Source organism: Anastrepha ludens, chromosome 3 (genome assembly GCF_028408465.1).
Source record: "Anastrepha ludens isolate Willacy chromosome 3, idAnaLude1.1, whole genome shotgun sequence".
In the NCBI taxonomy this organism is placed as follows: domain Eukaryota; kingdom Metazoa; phylum Arthropoda; class Insecta; order Diptera; family Tephritidae; genus Anastrepha; species Anastrepha ludens.
Genome location: NC_071499.1, coordinates 104,629,941 through 104,650,099, shown reverse-complemented (window position 1 = coordinate 104,650,099; position 20,159 = coordinate 104,629,941). Strand labels below are relative to the sequence as shown.

The following is a 20,159-nucleotide window of genomic DNA, read 5'->3' as shown; positions in this document are numbered from 1 at the left end:
CTGCTCTTTTACTGCTGGCTTGGCTTCGTCGTTGGCATCTGTCCTGCACCCTGCGGGCTATGCGCTTTAGCAGATGTTGCGTTGCATTGATTTTGCCTGCTGTTGTTGCATTTTAATGCATTTTGCTGTGCACACCGCTTAGGCGGTTGCGGCAACTCGTATGTGCGCTGCGCATCTCAAGTGAAAGTTTTGATGCGAACTTTTTCTGTGTTGTTGCATTGCCGGTTACATTTGCTTTTTTTCTTCTTCTCTAGGCAAGCTGTCACATGCTTTGCGCTTTTTCGCCTTTGACAATTAAGCTAACAGTTAAGTACAATTAATTTAATATGAGCCGTAGGTACCGTTTAACCTGTAATGAATATATTTGAGTGTACTAGCAAATAGGGTTGCCACCACTGGAATTTCTTAGTGTAGCATAAAACTAAGACTTGGTAAATTCATTTGCGCAACTTTACTAACTCACACTTTATTTTTCTCACTCGTTACAGATCCGATGTGAAGCCAGAAAGCGCACGCGATAACATATTTAATCCCTACAACAGCTGCGGCATTGACAACTCCAATCATCCGCCCTCAAATAAATTCGCTTGCAATGAAATCGTCAACCCAACGCCGAACAACAGCATTTCTCTGAACAATTTGCGCACTCACGACGCCACCGGCAGCAGCGCTAGTGGTTTCGATAACATCTTCAGCCGCGACGAAAATAATCTCAACTGCAACAACAACAACAATAATAACAACAACAAATTACACTCGTCCCCCAACGTCGCCATTGCCAATTTAGCGTCACACAGTGACTGCACAACCGCAAGCACCACCTCTACCACCACCGCCATCACCTCGCACATGTCGGCCATCCACGCTACCATCGCCAATAACATCTGCTTCCCACACGCCACGCACACCACGCACTTTACTGCCACCTCCTCCGCCACTGCAACAACCAGCGCTGCCAATTCGTCGCCCTCCTCTGCCACCACTTCTTCTTCATACTTCGTCCCTGCTGCCAACCACACAAACTCGCGCAAACGTCAGCTATCCAGCAGCAATCTCGATAATGACCTGGAAATACTCGATCGTGAATTGAGCGAAATCAATGCGCCAATGCCACTAATTGACCCAGAGATCACCCAGGGCGCCGAACAACTGGAGAAGGCCATTTCGTCGCGCAAACGTCTGCGCAGCGAGGATGAGAGTGATCGCTTGGTGCGTGAGGCGCTTTCGCAATTCTACATACCACAACAACGTCTGATATCCGCCATCGAAGATTGTCCGCTCGATGTGGTGAGCGTAGGCGGCGGCATGGGCGTGGGTGTGGGCTTAGGTCTGGGAATGGGTGTCGGTGTAGGCGTAGGTATGGGCATGGGCATGGGCGTGGGCATGGGACCGATGTCATCTAATAAACGACAAAAAATAAGCAGCGGCATCAATGACCTGGAACTGGAGTTCGATCTCAATCAAAATCAAAAGGATTTTGAGGTTATAATGGATGCGCTACGTTTGGGTACACCCAGTCCCACGCCAAGCGTGGACTCGTGCGGTCAGGCGGCGATGATGAGCGAATCGGCCAGTGTGTTCCACAATCTGGTGGTCACATCGTTGGAGACATGAAAGTATCAGTAAAAAGCAGGCAACATGTCACTCACTATAAGAAAGAGAGAGATTCGAGATTAGGCATGGGCGAGTGATGACGTGTCAAAGCGAAACAGGTATATGTGTGTATATGCGGGACCTGTCAGCCTTTTCACTTTGTGAATTTATGCGGCTTAAATGCAATTTACGCAAAAATAAAATAAGAAAAAAAAACAAAAACAACCAACAAAAAAAGAACAAAAACACTTTTTATAACGCATTGTTAAGTTTAGCAAAATGATTGCAAAAAACATTCTTAACTTTTAAAAATATGTTGAGATGGATGTGGAGAAGTACATAATTTACAATGAAATGAGAAAAATTAAAAGTAGAAATGAAAGCATGCCGCAAATTGGTTGCAACTAAAAGAAACAAAAAAAATTGTAAATCTAAGTATGTAGCTTAAGTTTTTTCCAACAAATATGATTATTTTTTAAGCGAGCAAATACAAAAACAAAAATTATATACACATACATAAGCATACAATTATACAATACCACATACATACATACATAGATAAGTTAAGCATTGAAAAATAACTAAATCAAAGAAAATGTAGTCAAGCAGAAGACAGCAGACATGCATACACACCTATAGTTTGTATGTTTGTAGAGTGAGTCAAGTGGGCGGGAAACAGAGATCACGCAGGAAGGGGTGTGATTTCAAAAGTAGTGAAGCGCCAAAATTAAAAGAAAAATCGTCAAGAAATTTTTGGTTTGGTCTTCTACTCGTATAAATAGTAATTTGTAAAACTTTATTTTTTTTTTTTGTTTTGGTTTTTTTCACAACTGAAATTGCAATAACTCACATACATATTTTTGCAGCTAACATGAATTCTGGCAGTTTTGGTTTTCACGGAAGTGATGATTTTACCAGTTTTTGCTAAAATATTTTCATAAAAATATAACTACTAAATATTTTTCTATACAAATATTTAACAAAAAATTACCGATAAAAATGCCAGTTTTCTAGTCAAAACACAAAATATTTTTTGATTACAAAACAAGGTTTCACATGACTTATTGAAAGCGGCGATCTAATTAAAAACAAAAGCAAGCTCAAAAATTAAGCAAAAAAAACACAACAGATAACAGATATAAAAACATATGCTATGCTGCACGGCGATTTTTTTTTTTACAATATAAAATTTGAAGCATTGAAGAGGTGTAGAGCTCTCTCTCTCTCTCTCTCTCTCGCTCGCATGTAAAAGCTGGGTATCCTTTGCTTTACGCAAAATTTGTTTTGAATGTCCCCAAAATGGGGCGCACGACTGTAAGCCATTTAGCTCTGTACAATCCTGTACATATGAAAACTGCTAACACTTTCTACTTAGCATTGACGGCCATTTGCAGGTGGCTGTTAAATACTTAATGTGCAAATAACAGCCCTAATCTCATTAAGCTGACAGCTGACTTGAGAATGAATGAAGAGAAAATGCAAGGTTTCGAACAAAGCGGTTAATGCGCAGAAAAATACTAACTTTCAATTAACTACAATATAATTTTTATGAATTTCAATTTCGAAAGACGTTTTCACGCCAATGCACATTTATATTATAATTTTTAATTTTTCTGTACTTCCAACTTTTTTATGGAATAGTAAATGGAGCGCACACTGTAAGCAAATGTAAGGAAAATCAGTTGTTTAGACTCAGCTGATCTCAGCTATGACCAAATTTCCCAATCACCTGGTTGTTTTCACATTTTTAAGACGGCGCATTGCATAAAAACAGACGCCAGCAAGGGATTTCTATTGCTGGCACATTTTTTGTGGGCACCTCCAGCTTGACTCGGAGATTTGTTTTTCACACTTTTTTGGTCATGTGCCGCTTAAAGGCAAATCTTTCTCGCTGTATTATATTCCTTTGCAAAGAATATAATATGAATGCTAGACTGGCGTTTATGCCGCTATTTGTGGGGCGCTTTTTTACATTTGCTGGCAACTGAATACGCGCCAGAGTCTAGTACCGCCGCGAAACTGCAGAGAGAAGCGTAGAAGCAAATCGTGCGAAGCTATTCCATGACATCTAGCGTGCTGTAATGGAACTCTTTTTATATGAGGTGAATTTTGAAATAAAATAAATGTTATATTCTTACCAACTAAGAAATTCTCTATTCAGCTGTTAGCCTTTTTAGTTAATTTTTTTTTTTTGCATATTTTTCAACTGTAAAATGTCTCGAGTCGTGTATTTTTGGTTTGTTTTTTAATTGAAAAAAATCGCATGCGTCTGCAAGCATTTTCTTTTCGTAATTCGCCGGCTTTCTATTGCAGAATGCATTTTTTATTTAAAAAAGGTGTTAATTAGAGCAGCAAAAATTAAATGGCTTTTCAGTTAAGAAGTGCAATTAAAATTTTTTATGCAACAAAAAGTTAATATTGTAGAAAACAGCAAAGGAATACTTATAAAAAGTAATACCTAACCGATAATACAGCACAAAAACCGCAAAGCCTACAAAATGTAAAAATTAATAAGCAGAAAAAAAAAACAAAAAAATATGCAAATACAAAAGTGTAAAGATTAAATTGAAAATTGTTAATTATAGGCATGGCTATCAAAAACAGTAATTATGTTGTATTGTAATTTTTGAAAGTTAGCAAAAGCAAGCGAAACCAGAGTTGTATAAACGCAGCAGACAGACGAGTTGCAGAGGAATTTGTTTATTTCAAAAAATGGCTGTGATAGTAATAATAAGTTAAATAAACAAAAAAAATATATAAAAACCGCTACAAGAGAAGTTAAAATAAAAAAGTCAATGCAAATTAAAACAAAGAAAAGAAACTGTAAAAACAATTACAAACTCCAGCGTAAAGCAAAAGAAACAAATCCGTAAAACTATAAAAAAGCAAAAAACAAAAACAAAAAAAAACGGAAATTACTTTAAGCAAATATTTAGGTTAAATTTATTATAAAACTACTAAAACAAATGGAAAGCAAACTCAAAAGCAAAAAACTTAATTTTTTAAGGCAAACGAAAAAAAGCATTGATAAAGTATTATAAGCAAAAAGCAGTAAAAACAAAATATATTACAATGCAAATTTTCTTAAAAAAAAATATTTTTTATTCAGTTCGCTTGTTGTCCATTTACAATTTTGAAAAGATTGAAGCTCCAGCTCTTCATTTCTAACCAAAAAACAAAAAAATTAACAAAACTCGCCGTTTCTTAGATTTGCAAATAATGCATACAAAAAAATGCGAAAATGTATAAATTTGTAAAGCAAAAATTTGTTTTGTTTTTTCTCTTTTTTGTGTTTTTCATTTTATTTTGCTTTTCAAACTCACTTAAGAGCTGGAATCTTATTGTGCAAACCCTTTGGTTGCAATAAACTGTTATTTTTTGCGCTTCGTCTTGGCTTCCATGAAAAAACACACACTCTCACACAGAGCTTAACGTTTTGGTTGCAACTCAATATGTTTTCCTTTTAATTGTAACATTTGCCAATTTGTACAAAAAAAAAAATAAAAAAGTTGAATTGATTTTTTTTTTGTTTTTAATGTTTTCTTAATATTTGTTTGCGTATTTTATTAAAGTTAACGTAAAATTATATAAAAATTATAAAAACCAAACATGTTCGCTATTATTTTCCTGTTTCTATTATCATTAAGTTAAACTGCAATGCAAAACTAATGCATAAAAACTAAAAAAAAAAAAACTAAAAAAAAAAATTTAACTACACAAACAAACCGCATACTTTAGAAAAAAGAAGTTTCTTAGCTGTTACTATCTAGTTATAGTTTTAATTTCTTTTTTATTAAACATACATACATATATACATAAAAATACATGCATAAATGCTATTATTACCATTACAGTTATTGCATAAACTTAACTTGTAATTACTTATAATATAGAACAAATAAACTACGTAAAGTTTACTTTCATCATAAAGAGAAAACCATAAACAAATTTACAAAATCATACAAACATAAAATTACAAACAAAAAACAAATAAAAGTATTGAAATATTTGCAGCAAAAAAAATTGATATTTTCATTTACTTATTTCTATTTCCGCAGCGTTGTTCTCTAGAAAGATTCAGCTTACTTTAGTTTTTGTTGTTGTTGTTGTTGTTGGATATCTTTTTGCATTTGGTGCGCATTAAGATTTTCGCTTTCACGATTTTAGCGATTTCTAAGTACTCGTATTTGGCTGTATTTAGCAAATTTTGCATGAACTTTCGTTTGCTTTCATTTCTCTACTTGGCTGGCTTGCGCCTACACTGCTTTTTACTTCATTGGTTGAATGTGCAATTTGTATACAATGAACTCTTTTTTTATACGCTCCAATACTCCAAATGCTGTCTACACTTTTTAGATAAGCAACAAAAAACAGTGACATACGATTTCAGTTTTATGGTAGTGATTTTCGATAAGTATCGACAACAAACGACAGCGACACCGCGCATACAACCATTGCGTGTAGTGCCAAGTGATTAGAACAAGTCCCCTGCGAGTGGCAGGTACTTTTTATAAAAACTTTTTTTCAAGACAGAAATGTTCACTGAAATTTGTCGGGGCGTGCTCTTTACAAAAGGCTTTTACTGTTTAATGTTTAAAGCAGGAATTGAGCGAAGGATCTACAGTAGGCCGGGGCGATTTGTGTGGAGGCAAAAAATCGCCCATTGCTCTGTGAAAATCATATTCTTGGGATCAAAATAAGAAACTTTGCCGAAGGAACCATACCTCTAAAACGAATTCTGATGTTCCCCAATTTGGGTCGAACTTTTTAGTTTCTTTTCTCATGTAAAGGCCAAAAATGGTGATATTTTGAAATGATTGTATGGGGAACCCCCCAGGGGAGCTCCAGGGGGTGTGCCACTGGCATGGGTGGATCGGCCGTCCAAAGTTAGTGGGGGTCGGTCATACATTTGGGCTCGATTGGAGCACTCTAAATGGGTCAAAGTGGGATTTCTCGTTCGACCCAAATGGGGGGACATCAGAATTCGTTTTAGAGGTATGGTTCCTTCGGCAAAGTTTCTTATTTTGATCCCTAGAAACCGATTTTCACAGAGCAATGAGCGATTTTTAAATCGACCCGCCCTAATCTACAGGGTGCGGCACTCGAAGTGTAACCAATTAAAGAGGCCATAAATTTAGTTTGGAGAATTACTTTTATTCAATTCAAAGTAAAAAATGTGTGAAAATAATACAAAATTAAGAATAAATTTACTTTTACTCGATATGACCACCTTTTGCCTTGACTATGGCCTTGAGACGGTCCAGAAACGAATCGCAAGCTGCCCAAATGTGACTTGCAGGTATTTTTGGCCCACTCGCGGACAATGACTTTTTTCAGCGCCGCGAACTGGTGAATCTGTTAGTTCGGACCTTGCTCTCCAAAATGACCCAAAGAAAATAATCCATCGGATACGCGTCTGGTGAATTTGGGAGCCATTGTGTGGAAGTTATGAAGTTCGGAATGTTGTTTTTTAGTCATTCTTGCTTTACCCGAGCTTTGTGAGACGGTGCCGAGTCCTGTTGAAACGTCCATGATCTGCCACCGATGTGTTTTTTTGCCCACGTCTTCAAAGCGTCCTCCAGAATACTTTTCCGATAATATTTCGATTTACCTTGACGCCAGGCTAGATGAAAACGAGTGGAGAGCGCCCATCTGCGGTTACAGCGGCCCAAACCTTTACGTGTGGCGGGTGCGGCCTCCAAGTCGCAAAACGAAGACTTAAGTTCTCGTATGTACGGTCGGGGAAATAAACCCTATCGTTACGAATCGCTCAATTTGAAAAATTGTCTCGTCAGAAAACTCAATGTTCGAAAATTGACCGCTTTTGGCCAAGTGAAGCAACTCCTTCGCCCTCTCAAAGCTGACTTGCTGCTGCTTTGATGTGAGATCATGTGCCTTTTAGATCTTGGATCTTGTAAGGCTTGACTTTGAAATCATTTTTTAGTATACGATGGATGCTAAGGTCAGATATTTTCAGTTCTTTCGCCATTTGGTTGGCACTTCGTCGGAAATTTTGCTCAATTCACTTCTTCGCGATGCTACCAGCATCATTGTAACGCGTAATGGTGCGATAAGCAAAAACATACCTTAAAGTAAAGGTAAATCATCGTCATAAATCCGTGCATCAGCTGCGCAAGCCGGACCCTGTACTGCCAGTATCTCACGCACAAAAATATTCGGCTAAGTCGGCCACAAATCCGCTATATTCAATGGAAAAACAAGCAGGACAATTACAGTCAGTCTACAGCCGGTTCTAACTTACCAGAAAGAAGAAATTTAAGTCTCGCCAAGAAGCAGCCGCGAAAGCGCTATATCTACAATATATAATTGGCGCCTACATCCTTTGCTGCGCGTTTGGCCGAAGTCCTCCACCTATTTGTGGTGCGCGTCTTGAAGTTTAGCCACAAATGGAGAGACAAACAGTTTAATGCCGCCTCTGAATGGCAGATTGTTTATAGGAGGGTTGCCTTTTACATTTGGCGCCCAATAATGAAAACGCAGTAAAATAATAATGAAAATGCCTTTCTTTATTTTGTTTTTTCAAAATCTTCTGCTTGGTAATCAATACACTTCTGCGTACGCCTGAAATAGATTTGGAAGCACTTCTGCCACTCAGAAGTGGATACCTCCAAAAGCAGCTGTTTAAAAGCTTGAACAGCTTTTTCAAACGTGGAAAAACGTTTACCTCGCGTTTTATATTTTGTTGTTCGAGAACAAAAGAAATTATTTAGTGCCAAGGCAATGCTATAAGGAGGATGACCCATTAATTAGATCTTTTGAGTGCTCACAAGCTATCCTGAGTGAGCCGATACGCGAATGCATTGGTGAGCGATGATACATCTTCGGCGGTTGGTTTTCCTTAATTTTCCGAAAAATTCTGGTAAACAACCATTTAAAGTTTGTTTAGTAGTTCAATTGCGACATGACAAGATTTTGCCACAATTATTTTCAGGAGACCATTTGCTTTGAGGTGCTTCTCCGCGAACAACTTTTGTTGGATTAGGCTCTCATTGGAACACCCATGCTGTCGATTGGTGTTTTGTTTCTGGCTTACATGCATAGATGCAATGTTACAATGCCGTAGATATGCTTTGAAACACCGCCACTGAGACACGGGTATTTTCTTGGACAGTTGACAAATTATGCGGTATCCAACGAGAATAAATCTTCTTGACAACCAACTTTTCATGTAATATTCAATGTACATATTCTGCTCCCATTAAAGTGCAAGGATGTCTCTATCTTGCGATATGTCACAAGATCGTCTTGTGTGGTACTTCAACGCCGAAAGGCGAAGTAAGGAGATCAATGCACTCCTATCGCAGTAATCAACGTCGAATATCGTAATAAATCATCGCACGAATATAAATTAATTTTTTCACTGATTAAAAAAAAACAAATAAAACTTGTAAGAGAGGACGTCATATGTAAATTTGTGCAAAAAAATACCACACTTATCAATAAAAATATCGAATCAGAGCTCATCATATGCAGTGTTGCACAGGCATAACATATCAATGGTTAATGGTTAATGGTTGTAAAGGGTTAAGGTGTGGCTCTTTAGCACTGCGACCATATTGATCTATTGTGCACCCTATGCTGTCTATTGACTGTTAAGTATGCTTAGGAATTGTACCAGCTCCTTCTGAGGGAGTGATTGAAGGTCTTCATCTGTAAGCATGAACTTGTTTAAAAACCTTTTCCTTCTATGCGTCAACCCCGGACATTCGATGATGTGATGTTCTATAGACTCCTCATCTTCGCAGCAAAATCTGCAGGTGCTGGTGTTAGTTATGCCTAATTTATGTAAGTGTTTGTTGCAGGTGAAGTGACCCTTGAGAGCGTCTGTGAGAGTGCGAATGCTCTTTTTGTTTAACGTGAGGGCCATGTTAGCTCTTTTAGCATTGAAACTTAGAAACTTTTTGGAGTGTCTAACACCCTCTACATTGTTCCAATGCTGATTTAATAGAGTTTTGGCCCAGTATTTTACTTTTTGTTTCAGGTTGTTTTTGTTGAATCCGAACATAGGACTAGGTCCGATGAAGTTTTCATCTGCCCCTTTTTTTGCTTCAAAGTCTGCCTTTTCGTTGCCGTCATATCCCGCATGTCCCGGTACCCAAATTAATGAAACATTGTTTTTGGATGCCAGATTATTGAGTGCCTTGTGGCATTCTAAGAGGGTTTTTGAGTTGTAGGTATAGCTATATAAAGCTTTTAGAACTGATTGGCTGTCCGAGAGTATTTTGATCTTTACTCTCTTGTGGTTTCTAGGTTGCATGATGTTTACTGCTTCCATTATTGCGTATAGTTCCGCTTGGAAGATAGTGGTGTCCCTGGTGAGAGTGTATGATTTGTGGATTCTGGGCCCCACTACACCTGCTCCTACACCATAAGGTGTTTTTGATCCATCAGTGTACCATTTTTGTAAATCATCATTCATCCATTTCGGGTTTGTTTTCCACTCGATCCTCTCAGGAAAGGTAACTGTGTATCCTTTTGTGAAACAGAGGGTTGGGCCAATGTGGTCTGAAACTTGAGCCATGCATAACATATCAAAACAACGCATTTTACTGTTGTTGTCTTTTTCGAGGCAGTAGCATTTTTAGCCTATTTATCTTCAAAAATTCAGTCACTGGTAGCTAGCTAGGCAGTGTATAACGAATATTGTTTTAAATTGTTGTGGTAATTGCATCGCGGACGAGCTGACAAAGAAAGGAACTGATCTAAAGCAGTAAACTCTGTCCAGTAAGGGGATATCTCATTATCCTTAAGCAAACTCTGGATCAGGTCGTTCTAACACACGCAGACCAACAGTAGATGGACCACGGAGCCTACTTGTAAAATAAGTACTCAAATCTGGACTAGAAGGTGTGAACACAGAACCAGGTCCCGCATCTCCATCTAGATCGGCCTCCTCCCTATGGGGTTTTCCGTTTTTTGTCAATTATTCTGACGGCGTTAAAAGCTAACACAAAATGTGGAAGGTTGACACTTTCTAATAAACCAAAAAACCTTGAAGTATACTCATCGGTACTTTAATAGTATTTTTCAAAAGTAAATAATCAACAGGCCGCCGTAGCCGAATGGGTTGGTCCGGAACTACCTCCCACCGTGGGTTTGAATCTCGGTGAAACCCCAAAATGAAGAAACAGTTTTTTCCAATAGCGGTCGCCCCTCGGCAGGCAATGGCAAACTTCCGAGTGTATTTCTGCCATAAAAAAGCTCCTCGTAAAAAATATCTGCCGTTCGGAGTCGGCTTGAAACTGTAGGTCCCTCCATTTGTGAAGCAACATCAAGGCGCACGCCACAAATAGGAGGAGGAGCTCGGCCAACACCCAAAAAGGGTGTACGCGCCAATTATAAATAAAATAACTAATCAACCGACCATAATTTACATTGTATGTAAGTTACAAAACCCTTTTTAAACGACTATTCTACCCCTTCGAAAAAAATTGCGAATGTGTTTTGATAGGTTTGAGGCAAAGATTATCCAACTCTCTTCAGGAGGGCTCCGATGATCGGATTCTATTTTTTATAGAAAAGCAGTCTTAGACTTATATATAATTGGCGCTTACACGCTTTATTGGGTATTAGACCAAGCTCCTTCTCCTAATCGTCTTAATGTTTTCCAAAAAATGTACGGAACTACAGTTTTATACCGCCACCGAAAGGGAGTTGGTTTTTTAAAATGAGCTTTTTCATGCCAGAAATAAACGCGAAGGTTTGTTATTGCCTGCCACAATTAGAAAAGTTCTTTTTTATTACTTGGTGTTTTTTTCCCTAGATTTCAAACCCGGGCGCTACTGAATTAAAGTGACGTACCAACCCATTCAGCTAAGGTGAATCTGAAGTTCTTCTTGATTGGCGCGATAACCGCTTACGCGATTTTGGCCGAGTTTAACAAAGCGCGCCAGTCGTTTCTTTCTCGTGCTAATCGGCGCCAGTTAGACACACCAAGTGAAGTCAAGTCCTTCTCCATCTGATCTTTCCAACGCAGGAGAAAAGATCGTCCCCTTCCTGTGCTACCGCCAGCTGGTACCGCATCGAGTACTTTCAGAGCCGGAGCGTTTATATCCATTCGGACGACATGACCCAACCAACTTAGCCGCTGGATCTTTATTCGCTGCGCTATGTCTATGCCGTCGTAAAGCTCATACAACTCATACAGCTCATCGTTTCATCGCATGCGATATTCGCCGTTGCCAACGTGCAAAGGTCCAAAAATCTTCGGCGGAATCTTTCTCTCAAACACTCCAAGCGTCGCTTCATCGGGTGTTGTCATTGTCCAAGCTTCTGCGCCATACGTTAGGACGGGCATGATAAGAGCCTTGTGGAGTGTTAGTTTCGTTCGTCGCGAGCGGACTTTACTGCTCAGTTGCCTACTTAGTCCAAAGTAGCACTTGTTGGCAAGAGAGATTCTACGTTGGATTTCAAGGCTGACATTGTTATCGGTGTTAATGCTGGTTCCTAAATAAACGCAGTCTTTGACAACCTCGAAATTATAACTGTCAACAGTGACGAGGGTGCCGATACGCGAGTGCGCCGACTGTTTGTTTGATGCGCATTGTGAATATTTGGACTATGGTAGACCTTCCAGGTCTAAAACAACACTGATAAGGTCCTATCAGTTGGTTGGTGGTGGGCCTCAGCGTTTCACACAATACGCTCGCTAGAACCTTATATGTGATACTTCGACAGCTAATCTCGTAGTAATTGGCAGTATCACCCTTCTTGTGGATTGGACAAAGCACACTTAAATTACAATCGGCGAGCATGCTTTCATCCGACCATATCTTGCTTAGAAGCTGATACATGCAACTATCAGCTCCTCGCCGCCATGTTTGAATAGCTTAGCCGGAAGTCCGTCGGCTGCCGCGGCTTTGTTGTTCTTTAGCCGCGTTATCGCTATTCTCATGGTCGGATAGCGGAACGACAGTCTCGTCGTCAACGATTATTGTATCTTCACATTATCTGTGTCACGCGAAGTGGTCACCATTTAACAAGTTCGAAAAGTGTTCCTCCCATAACTTAAATACGCTCAGGATTTCAGTCACCAATTCGGCGCTTTTGTTCTTGCAGAAAAACGCCCCGGTCCTGAAACCATCCGTAACCCGCCGAACTTTCTGGTAGAGTTTTCGCGCGTTGTTCCTATTGGTCAACATCTCACGGTTCTCGCACTCACGTATTTCGGTCTCTCGTTTCTTCTTTCGGATAATACGTCTCTCTCCCTTTCTTAGCTCGCATTGCGCCCGATCGCAGCGTGGCTCTATAGGCAGCATCCTTTCTTTGCGCATCAGTATAAGATGCCTCGTCATACCCACAGTTTTTTCGGGCTCTCCGATTTCTTCTTCAGTTCTCCATTTCTCATGCATGCTAGTCTGTTGGGCAGTACTCTCTGTTTCGTAGTGCAGGCTGAATTTTCCCACTGTGGGACCAAAAATTCCCTCCTTGCCCACCCTGGCGTTGTAGCCGTCAAGGACGATTTTTATGTCATGACGTGAACAGCGCTCATAGGAACGTTCCAGGCGTCATAGCAGAATTGGTCACATCGCCCTTCTCTTATGTCGGAACGTAGACGCAAATGAGCGAGGTCCAATTCCAATAATATTTCGATTTATTTTTATAAAATTCCGAAATATTTTGGTGGAAGTCTTAAAAGAAATCAATTTTATAACTCTGGTGGCAAAAATTTACCAATTTTAATTTTTTTCTATGCACCCTAATGTACATACATACATACTACTACATACATATAAACATATTCATAAGCTATTCGTTCTCAAATTGCTATTCATTTTCAACTTCTTCGTTTGCTGCGGAAAGGCACGTAGGTTTACTTTAATTTAAAAACAAAATAAAAAGATAAATTACGTTATGTTATGTAATGCATATATCAAAATTATATACATACATACATATGTACATACTTATCAATTAATTCGCTGTTAAATTTTCAACGCGAATTGAAGAATATTTGACAAGCCAAATAATTTAATTAATGTGCATACAAATATATAGCTCCTTATAAAAATATTACATATTAGTTTGGGGAAAAAGAACTTCATTATTTTCAATTTTTTTTATTTTGCGCAAATGGTTGAAAACTGGTTTATGGTCGATCTTTAGCTGCTGGGCGATGCTACGACTACTGGCATGCCGGTCAACTTCGATTATTTATATGCTTTTATCGGAATCGATGAAACCAAAATGGCACCTAATTAACTGTTCCAATATCGGCACCATAAACACCATTCACAATTTTAGCGGCCTGAAATTTCTTTTTTGGTCTTTTTTGAGTTGATTTTTATGCCAAGCTTTAAGCTGTCGCTTATCAAATTTGACAAACTTTCTTGCATTTCGATGAAGATATTAGGTTATGGTTAGGTTGGCCTAGCTGGCTCAAAGCCATCACATAGACCTATTGGTCCTCAGTAATACCGATTGAAGCTTGGTCCTTACGTTTCCTTGTAGTAGTCTTCTCGTAATAAGCCTGCGTATTTTGCGAATCTAAGTAAGCTCTAAAGCTCTAACCCCGAGAGACATTCTAACCTCTCGTATTATAGAGCTCCTAAACATTTCTTTCGGGTTCTAGCTAATGCAGGGCAAGAACATAGAAGGTGTTCAAGAGTTTCCCTCTCTTCTAGTTCATTGCCAAATCTGGAGCTATCATTGTTTGCAATTCTCACCTTATATGCGTGCGCCGCTAGCAAATTGGGGTTTGTCAGGATACCTACGATAGTTCCACTTTCCTTTTTAGATGAAATTTCATATGAGTTTATTGCCTTTATTAGCATTATTGCTGGAGTTGCTCGATGTCCTTGCTAGCGCTATTCCTGCAGCCTTTCCTACCGCAAAGACTTCCGCTTGAAAAATCCTGCCAGCAGGTCTGGAAGCTTAATTGGCCGCTTGTTGTCCAGCTCTGCGCAATAAATATCTGCACCTACTCCTTCCGTCATTTTCGAGCCGTCAGTAAATATATTCAACGTATTGTAGCTAGGCTTCATACCTCTTTTCCACCCCTCTTCTTCTATTGTTGTTCGGAATCTCTTCACCCAATTGTTCTTCGGAGTCATATAGTCCGTATTGGTATTGGCTGAAGATATTTCTAACAAATACATTTTCAATGGGGTCGACATCCAGAGACTGTGAAGGCCAATCTGACATTTCAATGCCATTTTGCTGTTTCCACTCTACACACCTTTGGCTTCGTTGCTTGGGATCATCGTCTTCTTGTGAAATCCAAAGTTGGCTGGTTCTTCCAGTCATCGTCACAGCTGACGGTAATAATGCTTTCTGGTAAGTTTTACTCATCAGAACTGCATTCAAATTGGCGGTAAAAATAATAAATATAAATAAACGGACAAATTATTTATCGGAGAAGCAGCCTCAAATACTGTGGGCAAAAAGTAAGGTGAATTTGGTTGTAAAATGAAAAATCTTTATTTATTCTTGTAAATCAATTTCATCCCCTTCAACATAATCCCCTCTCGATGAAATACACTTAGGCCAACGATTTTTCCAATCCCCGAAACATCGAAACATGCCAAATAGTCCATTTCCGGTATAGCCATCAGCACCTTCTTCGATTCAGCTTTTATTTCCTCAATCGACTCGAAACGCGTTCCCCGGAGTGGTCTCTTGAGTTTTGGGAATAGCCAGAAGTCACACGGAGCCCAATCAGGCGAATACGGTGGTTGCGGAACGATATGCGTGGAATTTTTGGCGAAATGATCACGAAGAACGAGTGCAGTGTGTGACGGTGCATTATCGTGATGCAAAAACCAAGAGTTGTGGGCCCATAATTCTGGTCTTTTTAGACGAATTTCTTCACGTAAACGACGCATAACGCTCAAATAATATTCCTTATTAACAGTTTGGCCAGGTGGAAGGACTTCATAGTGCACCACACCACGAAAATCGAAAAGAACTGTCATCATGACCTTTATTTTTGAACGACTTTGACGTGCTCTTTTCGGTCTGGCCTCGCCTTTAGCACGATATTCGCTTGATTGGTCGGTTGTTTCAGGGTCGTAAGCATAAATCCAAGTCTCATCTCCCGTAATGATGCATTTGAGCTTGTCCTGATAGTCTGAAAGCATTGTTTCACACACATCAACGCAACGACTTTTTTCCAAGAAATTGAGAGTTTTCGGTACCAAACGAGATTTGACTTTTCGTAGGCCCAAATGGTCTTTCAAAATGGTTTTCACAGATCCTTCTGATATTCCGATCATATCAGTAAGGTCTTTAACAGCACCAACTCCTTCACTTTATTGACGTGTTGGTCATCTGTTGACGTCGTTGGTCGTCCGGAGCGCTCCAACTCATCAACACGTTCTCGACCCTCTTTGAAGTCTTTGTACCACTTATAAACATTTTTCTGCGACATGGTCGAATCACCAAATGCCTTCTGCAACATGCTAAACGTTTCCGCAGCCGAAATTTCATTCCGCAAACAAAATTTGATGTCACTTCTCTGCTCAATCAAATCAGACATTGTAAAAATCGAAAAATGCACTCTTGGTCGTTTGGTAAACACAAGCGTAAATATATTACTGATAATGACATTCACATGAAAGTTGGCCCAGATGTTATTAACAGTGCTGCCAACTCATGAAAAAATAACTAGAGCGAAATTTTAATCCCGCGAAGTTTGACAAATAAATGCACCCTACTTTTTGCCCACATCCTTAACGAATGGATGCTTAACAGTTCGTTGAAGTTGTTGATTATCAGTAGTACCCCAGGACCGAGTTATGCAATTATTTGCCCAAATGGAAGATTCATCAGTGAATATAACGTTTGCCCAGTACCTTAGCCCAGCAAGTCTTTTTCAATGTGTGATAATGATAGCCTCGGTTTTTCAATGTACTCCGGAATTAGAAGTTTTCTGCACGTAAACGACCTCGAATTGTCTTTGGATACATTAACACCACTTTTCTTTAAAACCGCTTCAGCTTCACCTCGCCCTGTTTAGGGGTTTGGCCGAACTCCTCCTCCTATTTGTGGCGTGCGTCTTGATGTTGTTCCACAAATATGGGGACCTACAGTTTCAAGCCAATTCTGAATGGCAAATGGTTTTACGAGGAGCTTCTTCATGGCAGAAATACATTCAGAGGTTTGTCATTACCAGCTGAGGGGCGGGATTCGATATAGCAAACTTTACTTTTGCCAAAAACATTCACTCGTAATATACATTGTTAGTATATAAAAAAGACCCAAAGTTCAATGAAAAAAAAGTTGCTCGACGGTCTGCATCATTTCTCATTGAAATGTTGATGGATTTGTAAAAAGTAAAAAAAATTCTTATAAAATAAAGTTGTAGTTATAGTTGTCGAGCCGAATTTTTGAATTTCGAAAAATTTTGCAATTAATTTTAAAAAAAGTATAAATGTCACACTTTAATTATGTTTATAAAATTTTTTAACAAAAATATTAAAAATCCGGCTCAACAGACTATAGAGAAAACACTTTCGAATATTTAAAAAAACCGCATCAAAAATTATTAAAAACTGTATGAGTTGTCATGTAGATCGTGCCGGAAAAAGTGGTTTCGAGAAAAACGAGTTTAAAGAGGTACAGGGGCGCGTGGACAGCTCTCTTCCTAGTTAATGGGCAGTAGAAACTATAATATTGTAATATTTGGAACTTCCTTTCGAAATATCGAAAAAATCGAATTTTTGAAAATTCCAAATACTAGAGAGACCAGGGTTGCCACGTGCTTGAAACCAAGGTACCGAAAATTTCAAAAAAAAATGCCCAAAAAATTCAAAACACAGTTTTATATGTTTAACAAGAACAAAAATAAAAAATATACTCATATGTATAAGTATGCATTACGATGATTCGAAAAAACCTGTTTTAGTTATGTTGCATGGGCAAAAGAAATGGCATACAGTATTTCTTATTGTTTTTTATTTAATATTTATCCATGCTGCTAAAGCTTGAATATTACACCGGCCTATAAGGTTTACCCTTTTTTTTATATCTGACTGCTTTTCGATGTCTTTTTGTATGTTGAAGACGACTCTGTGGTGCAAAAGTGCCCATTACAGTGCACTCTCTCCGAACGGACACCGCTCCTAAATGGGCATCTCCCATAAGCGGACAATTTTTTCAGTACGTACCACCACGTCCTTACGAGTTTTTTGCTTTTTTTTTCTCTTGAGCGGACACCTCATAAGCGGACAAATTTTTGAGTCCCTTGGGTGTTCGCTTAAGAGAGAGTACACTGTATATATATTTGAGAAAGTCGTCGTAAAAATCCATACAACGGTGCTTATGCGAATTTAACCTCTCCTTTTCTGAAAAACCTGAGGTGTTAGGAACTTCAACCTATACTCAAATTGACGCCTGGATACTAAAATAACTGTGTATGCAAGTTCCAAAGAAAATAAACAGCTTCGAATAAAATAAGGACCCTTTAAGGTCCATTGTTTGCGATTGTTTGGGTTTTTGGGTTTTTTTACCCACGATTTTCTATAAGCCCTGATCACATACTTTTGGGCTCCGGAATCGTGTTCCGCGCACAAAAACACATCGGCAAGCAGTCTCATATCAAAAAACATAAAAACTGTCAATTTTGTAGACCAAGGTAATTTTTAAAGCTTTAGCGGCATAGGTAAATACTAAATAACAGATAGGAATCTCATTTTTTTAGCCATTGAACAAATCTAAAATAGGTCTAGGTTAGGTTAGGTTGAAGGGGTTGTCTTGTGGGACACACTCAGGCGCGTAGCCATTGTGATGCCGCGTGGGGGAGCGGTATACCTTCGAATTATAAAAAAAAACGATTTTTTTTAATTTTTAGACCAGATTAAGGAGACCCAATATAGTGTTTTCCAATAAGAGGTGTTATTTTGATATTCAAAGAAAAATGATATTTTTTAATATAAATAATGGGATGCTTATTTCATTATAAAGAGGAAGGTATGCCGTTAATAGTAGAAGATAACATCAGGCAAATTACCACCACGACCACGCTTACAGGACAGAATCCTTTTCATGAAATTTTCCATAACTGAATTGCAAAGTGGCTGCCCTATTTCCTCGATAGCCTCACGAATTCCATCTTTGAGGTCTTGAATCGACCCTGGGCTGTTGGCGTAGACCATCTCTTTCACGTGGCTCCACAGAAAAAAGTCAGAAGGTGTTAAATCACAAGACCTTGGTGGTCAATTGTGATCACCTTTTCGAGAGATAACACGGTCCGGAAACTTTTCCCGTAAGAGGTCAATTGTTTCGTTGCTTGTGTGGCACGTAGCGTCGTCTTGTTGAAAATAAACGTTGTGCAGATCAATACCATCCAATTCCGGTCATAACAAATCGTTAATCATCTCTCGATAGCGCAATCCATTCACCAATAACACCTGTTATTGGAAAACCATTTAATTCGTATAATTCTATATACATAAACCGATAGCAAAACTTTAAATGCGTTTTTCTCAAAACTATATTTTTTGAACTGGTGATCACTGTAACTTAAAAACTTAAGAAACTCGTGCTTTATCGAAAGATTTTTCTTAATTTCGTTTTTATGTCGGTTTTTTTCTCGAAAATCCGAAAAATATTTCCTGGAGCCGCCATATTGTGAATTTTGAAGAAAAAACTTCGATCAGGCACAAGATTATCTATAAATAAAACTAATTTCTCTTCTCCGATTGATTTTAGATGAATCTCCAAGGACTTGGGATGATCAACGCAAGGGACTTCTGGAGAAACGGACTCCACGCAAACAGCGATAACTTTTACAATTATGTATTAATTTTGCTATGTTTTTTTTTTTAATAAAGCAAATTTATTAAGAAAAAAATGATTGAAAATCATCATATTTTCGGGGCGCTGACTAGCCCTAACCCCATAAATTTCTTATCTGAAAAGTTAACAAAGGGGAAAAATACTTATTTTGGCAACTATGTAATTAACAAAGTGGCAACCGTGATGGAGGCCTCCCTGTATGAAAAGGTTGCAGTTTTATAGAAAATTAAGAGCTTCTTATTGCAAAGACTTTTCAGCTCACATGAAAAGTAGCGAAGGACAACAAAATTGCCAAAAAAATTAAGTTTCATTATAAGTTGCTTTAGTGTGATAAAATATAAAAATAAGAGTTTTGATCAACATAGTGTGTGTAGAGAGCATTACGAACTAAGTATGTCATAAGCATTTATGTATGTACATATGTACACACATACCTACCTATATAAAGGTTATACAATTTACTAAAGTTTTCGTGTGTCATTTTTACTAGACATAATTATCAATTAAGTAGCTGTAAAGTTAAGCTAACATTTTACAAGTATATGTGTAGATGCATACATTATAGAATATTACATTAGGGTATCACACTTTTAGTGAGTGAAAACATTAAGAAGTAAATAATATTTATTAAGTATGTAAACAAAGTATGTGCAATGAATCGATCAAAAATAAAAATTAAAATATATTATTAAATAAAAATAGTGGAGTAAATGTTAATGCAATTTAATTTGTGGTTGTTTCTATAACACTGTTCAACAGGGTTTTTCGAACAGAAAAGTAACCCTATAATACTGAAAGTACATCATAAA

The 20,159-nt window shown here is 38.3% G+C and overlaps 1 protein-coding gene across 1 annotated transcript in view; it reads left to right on the top strand.

Annotated features, from left to right (window-relative positions):
- Positions 1-5,224, top strand: part of LOC128858684 (putative mediator of RNA polymerase II transcription subunit 29) — a 76,016-nt gene extending 70,792 nt beyond the window's left edge. Inside the window, exon 3 of the mRNA XM_054095151.1 lies at positions 489-5,224. Within this exon, the coding sequence (XP_053951126.1) occupies positions 489-1,614 (1,126 nt within the window). The 3' untranslated portion in view covers positions 1,615-5,224. The remainder of the gene's footprint in view (positions 1-488) is intronic.
- Positions 5,225-20,159: the final 14,935 nt, after the last annotated feature.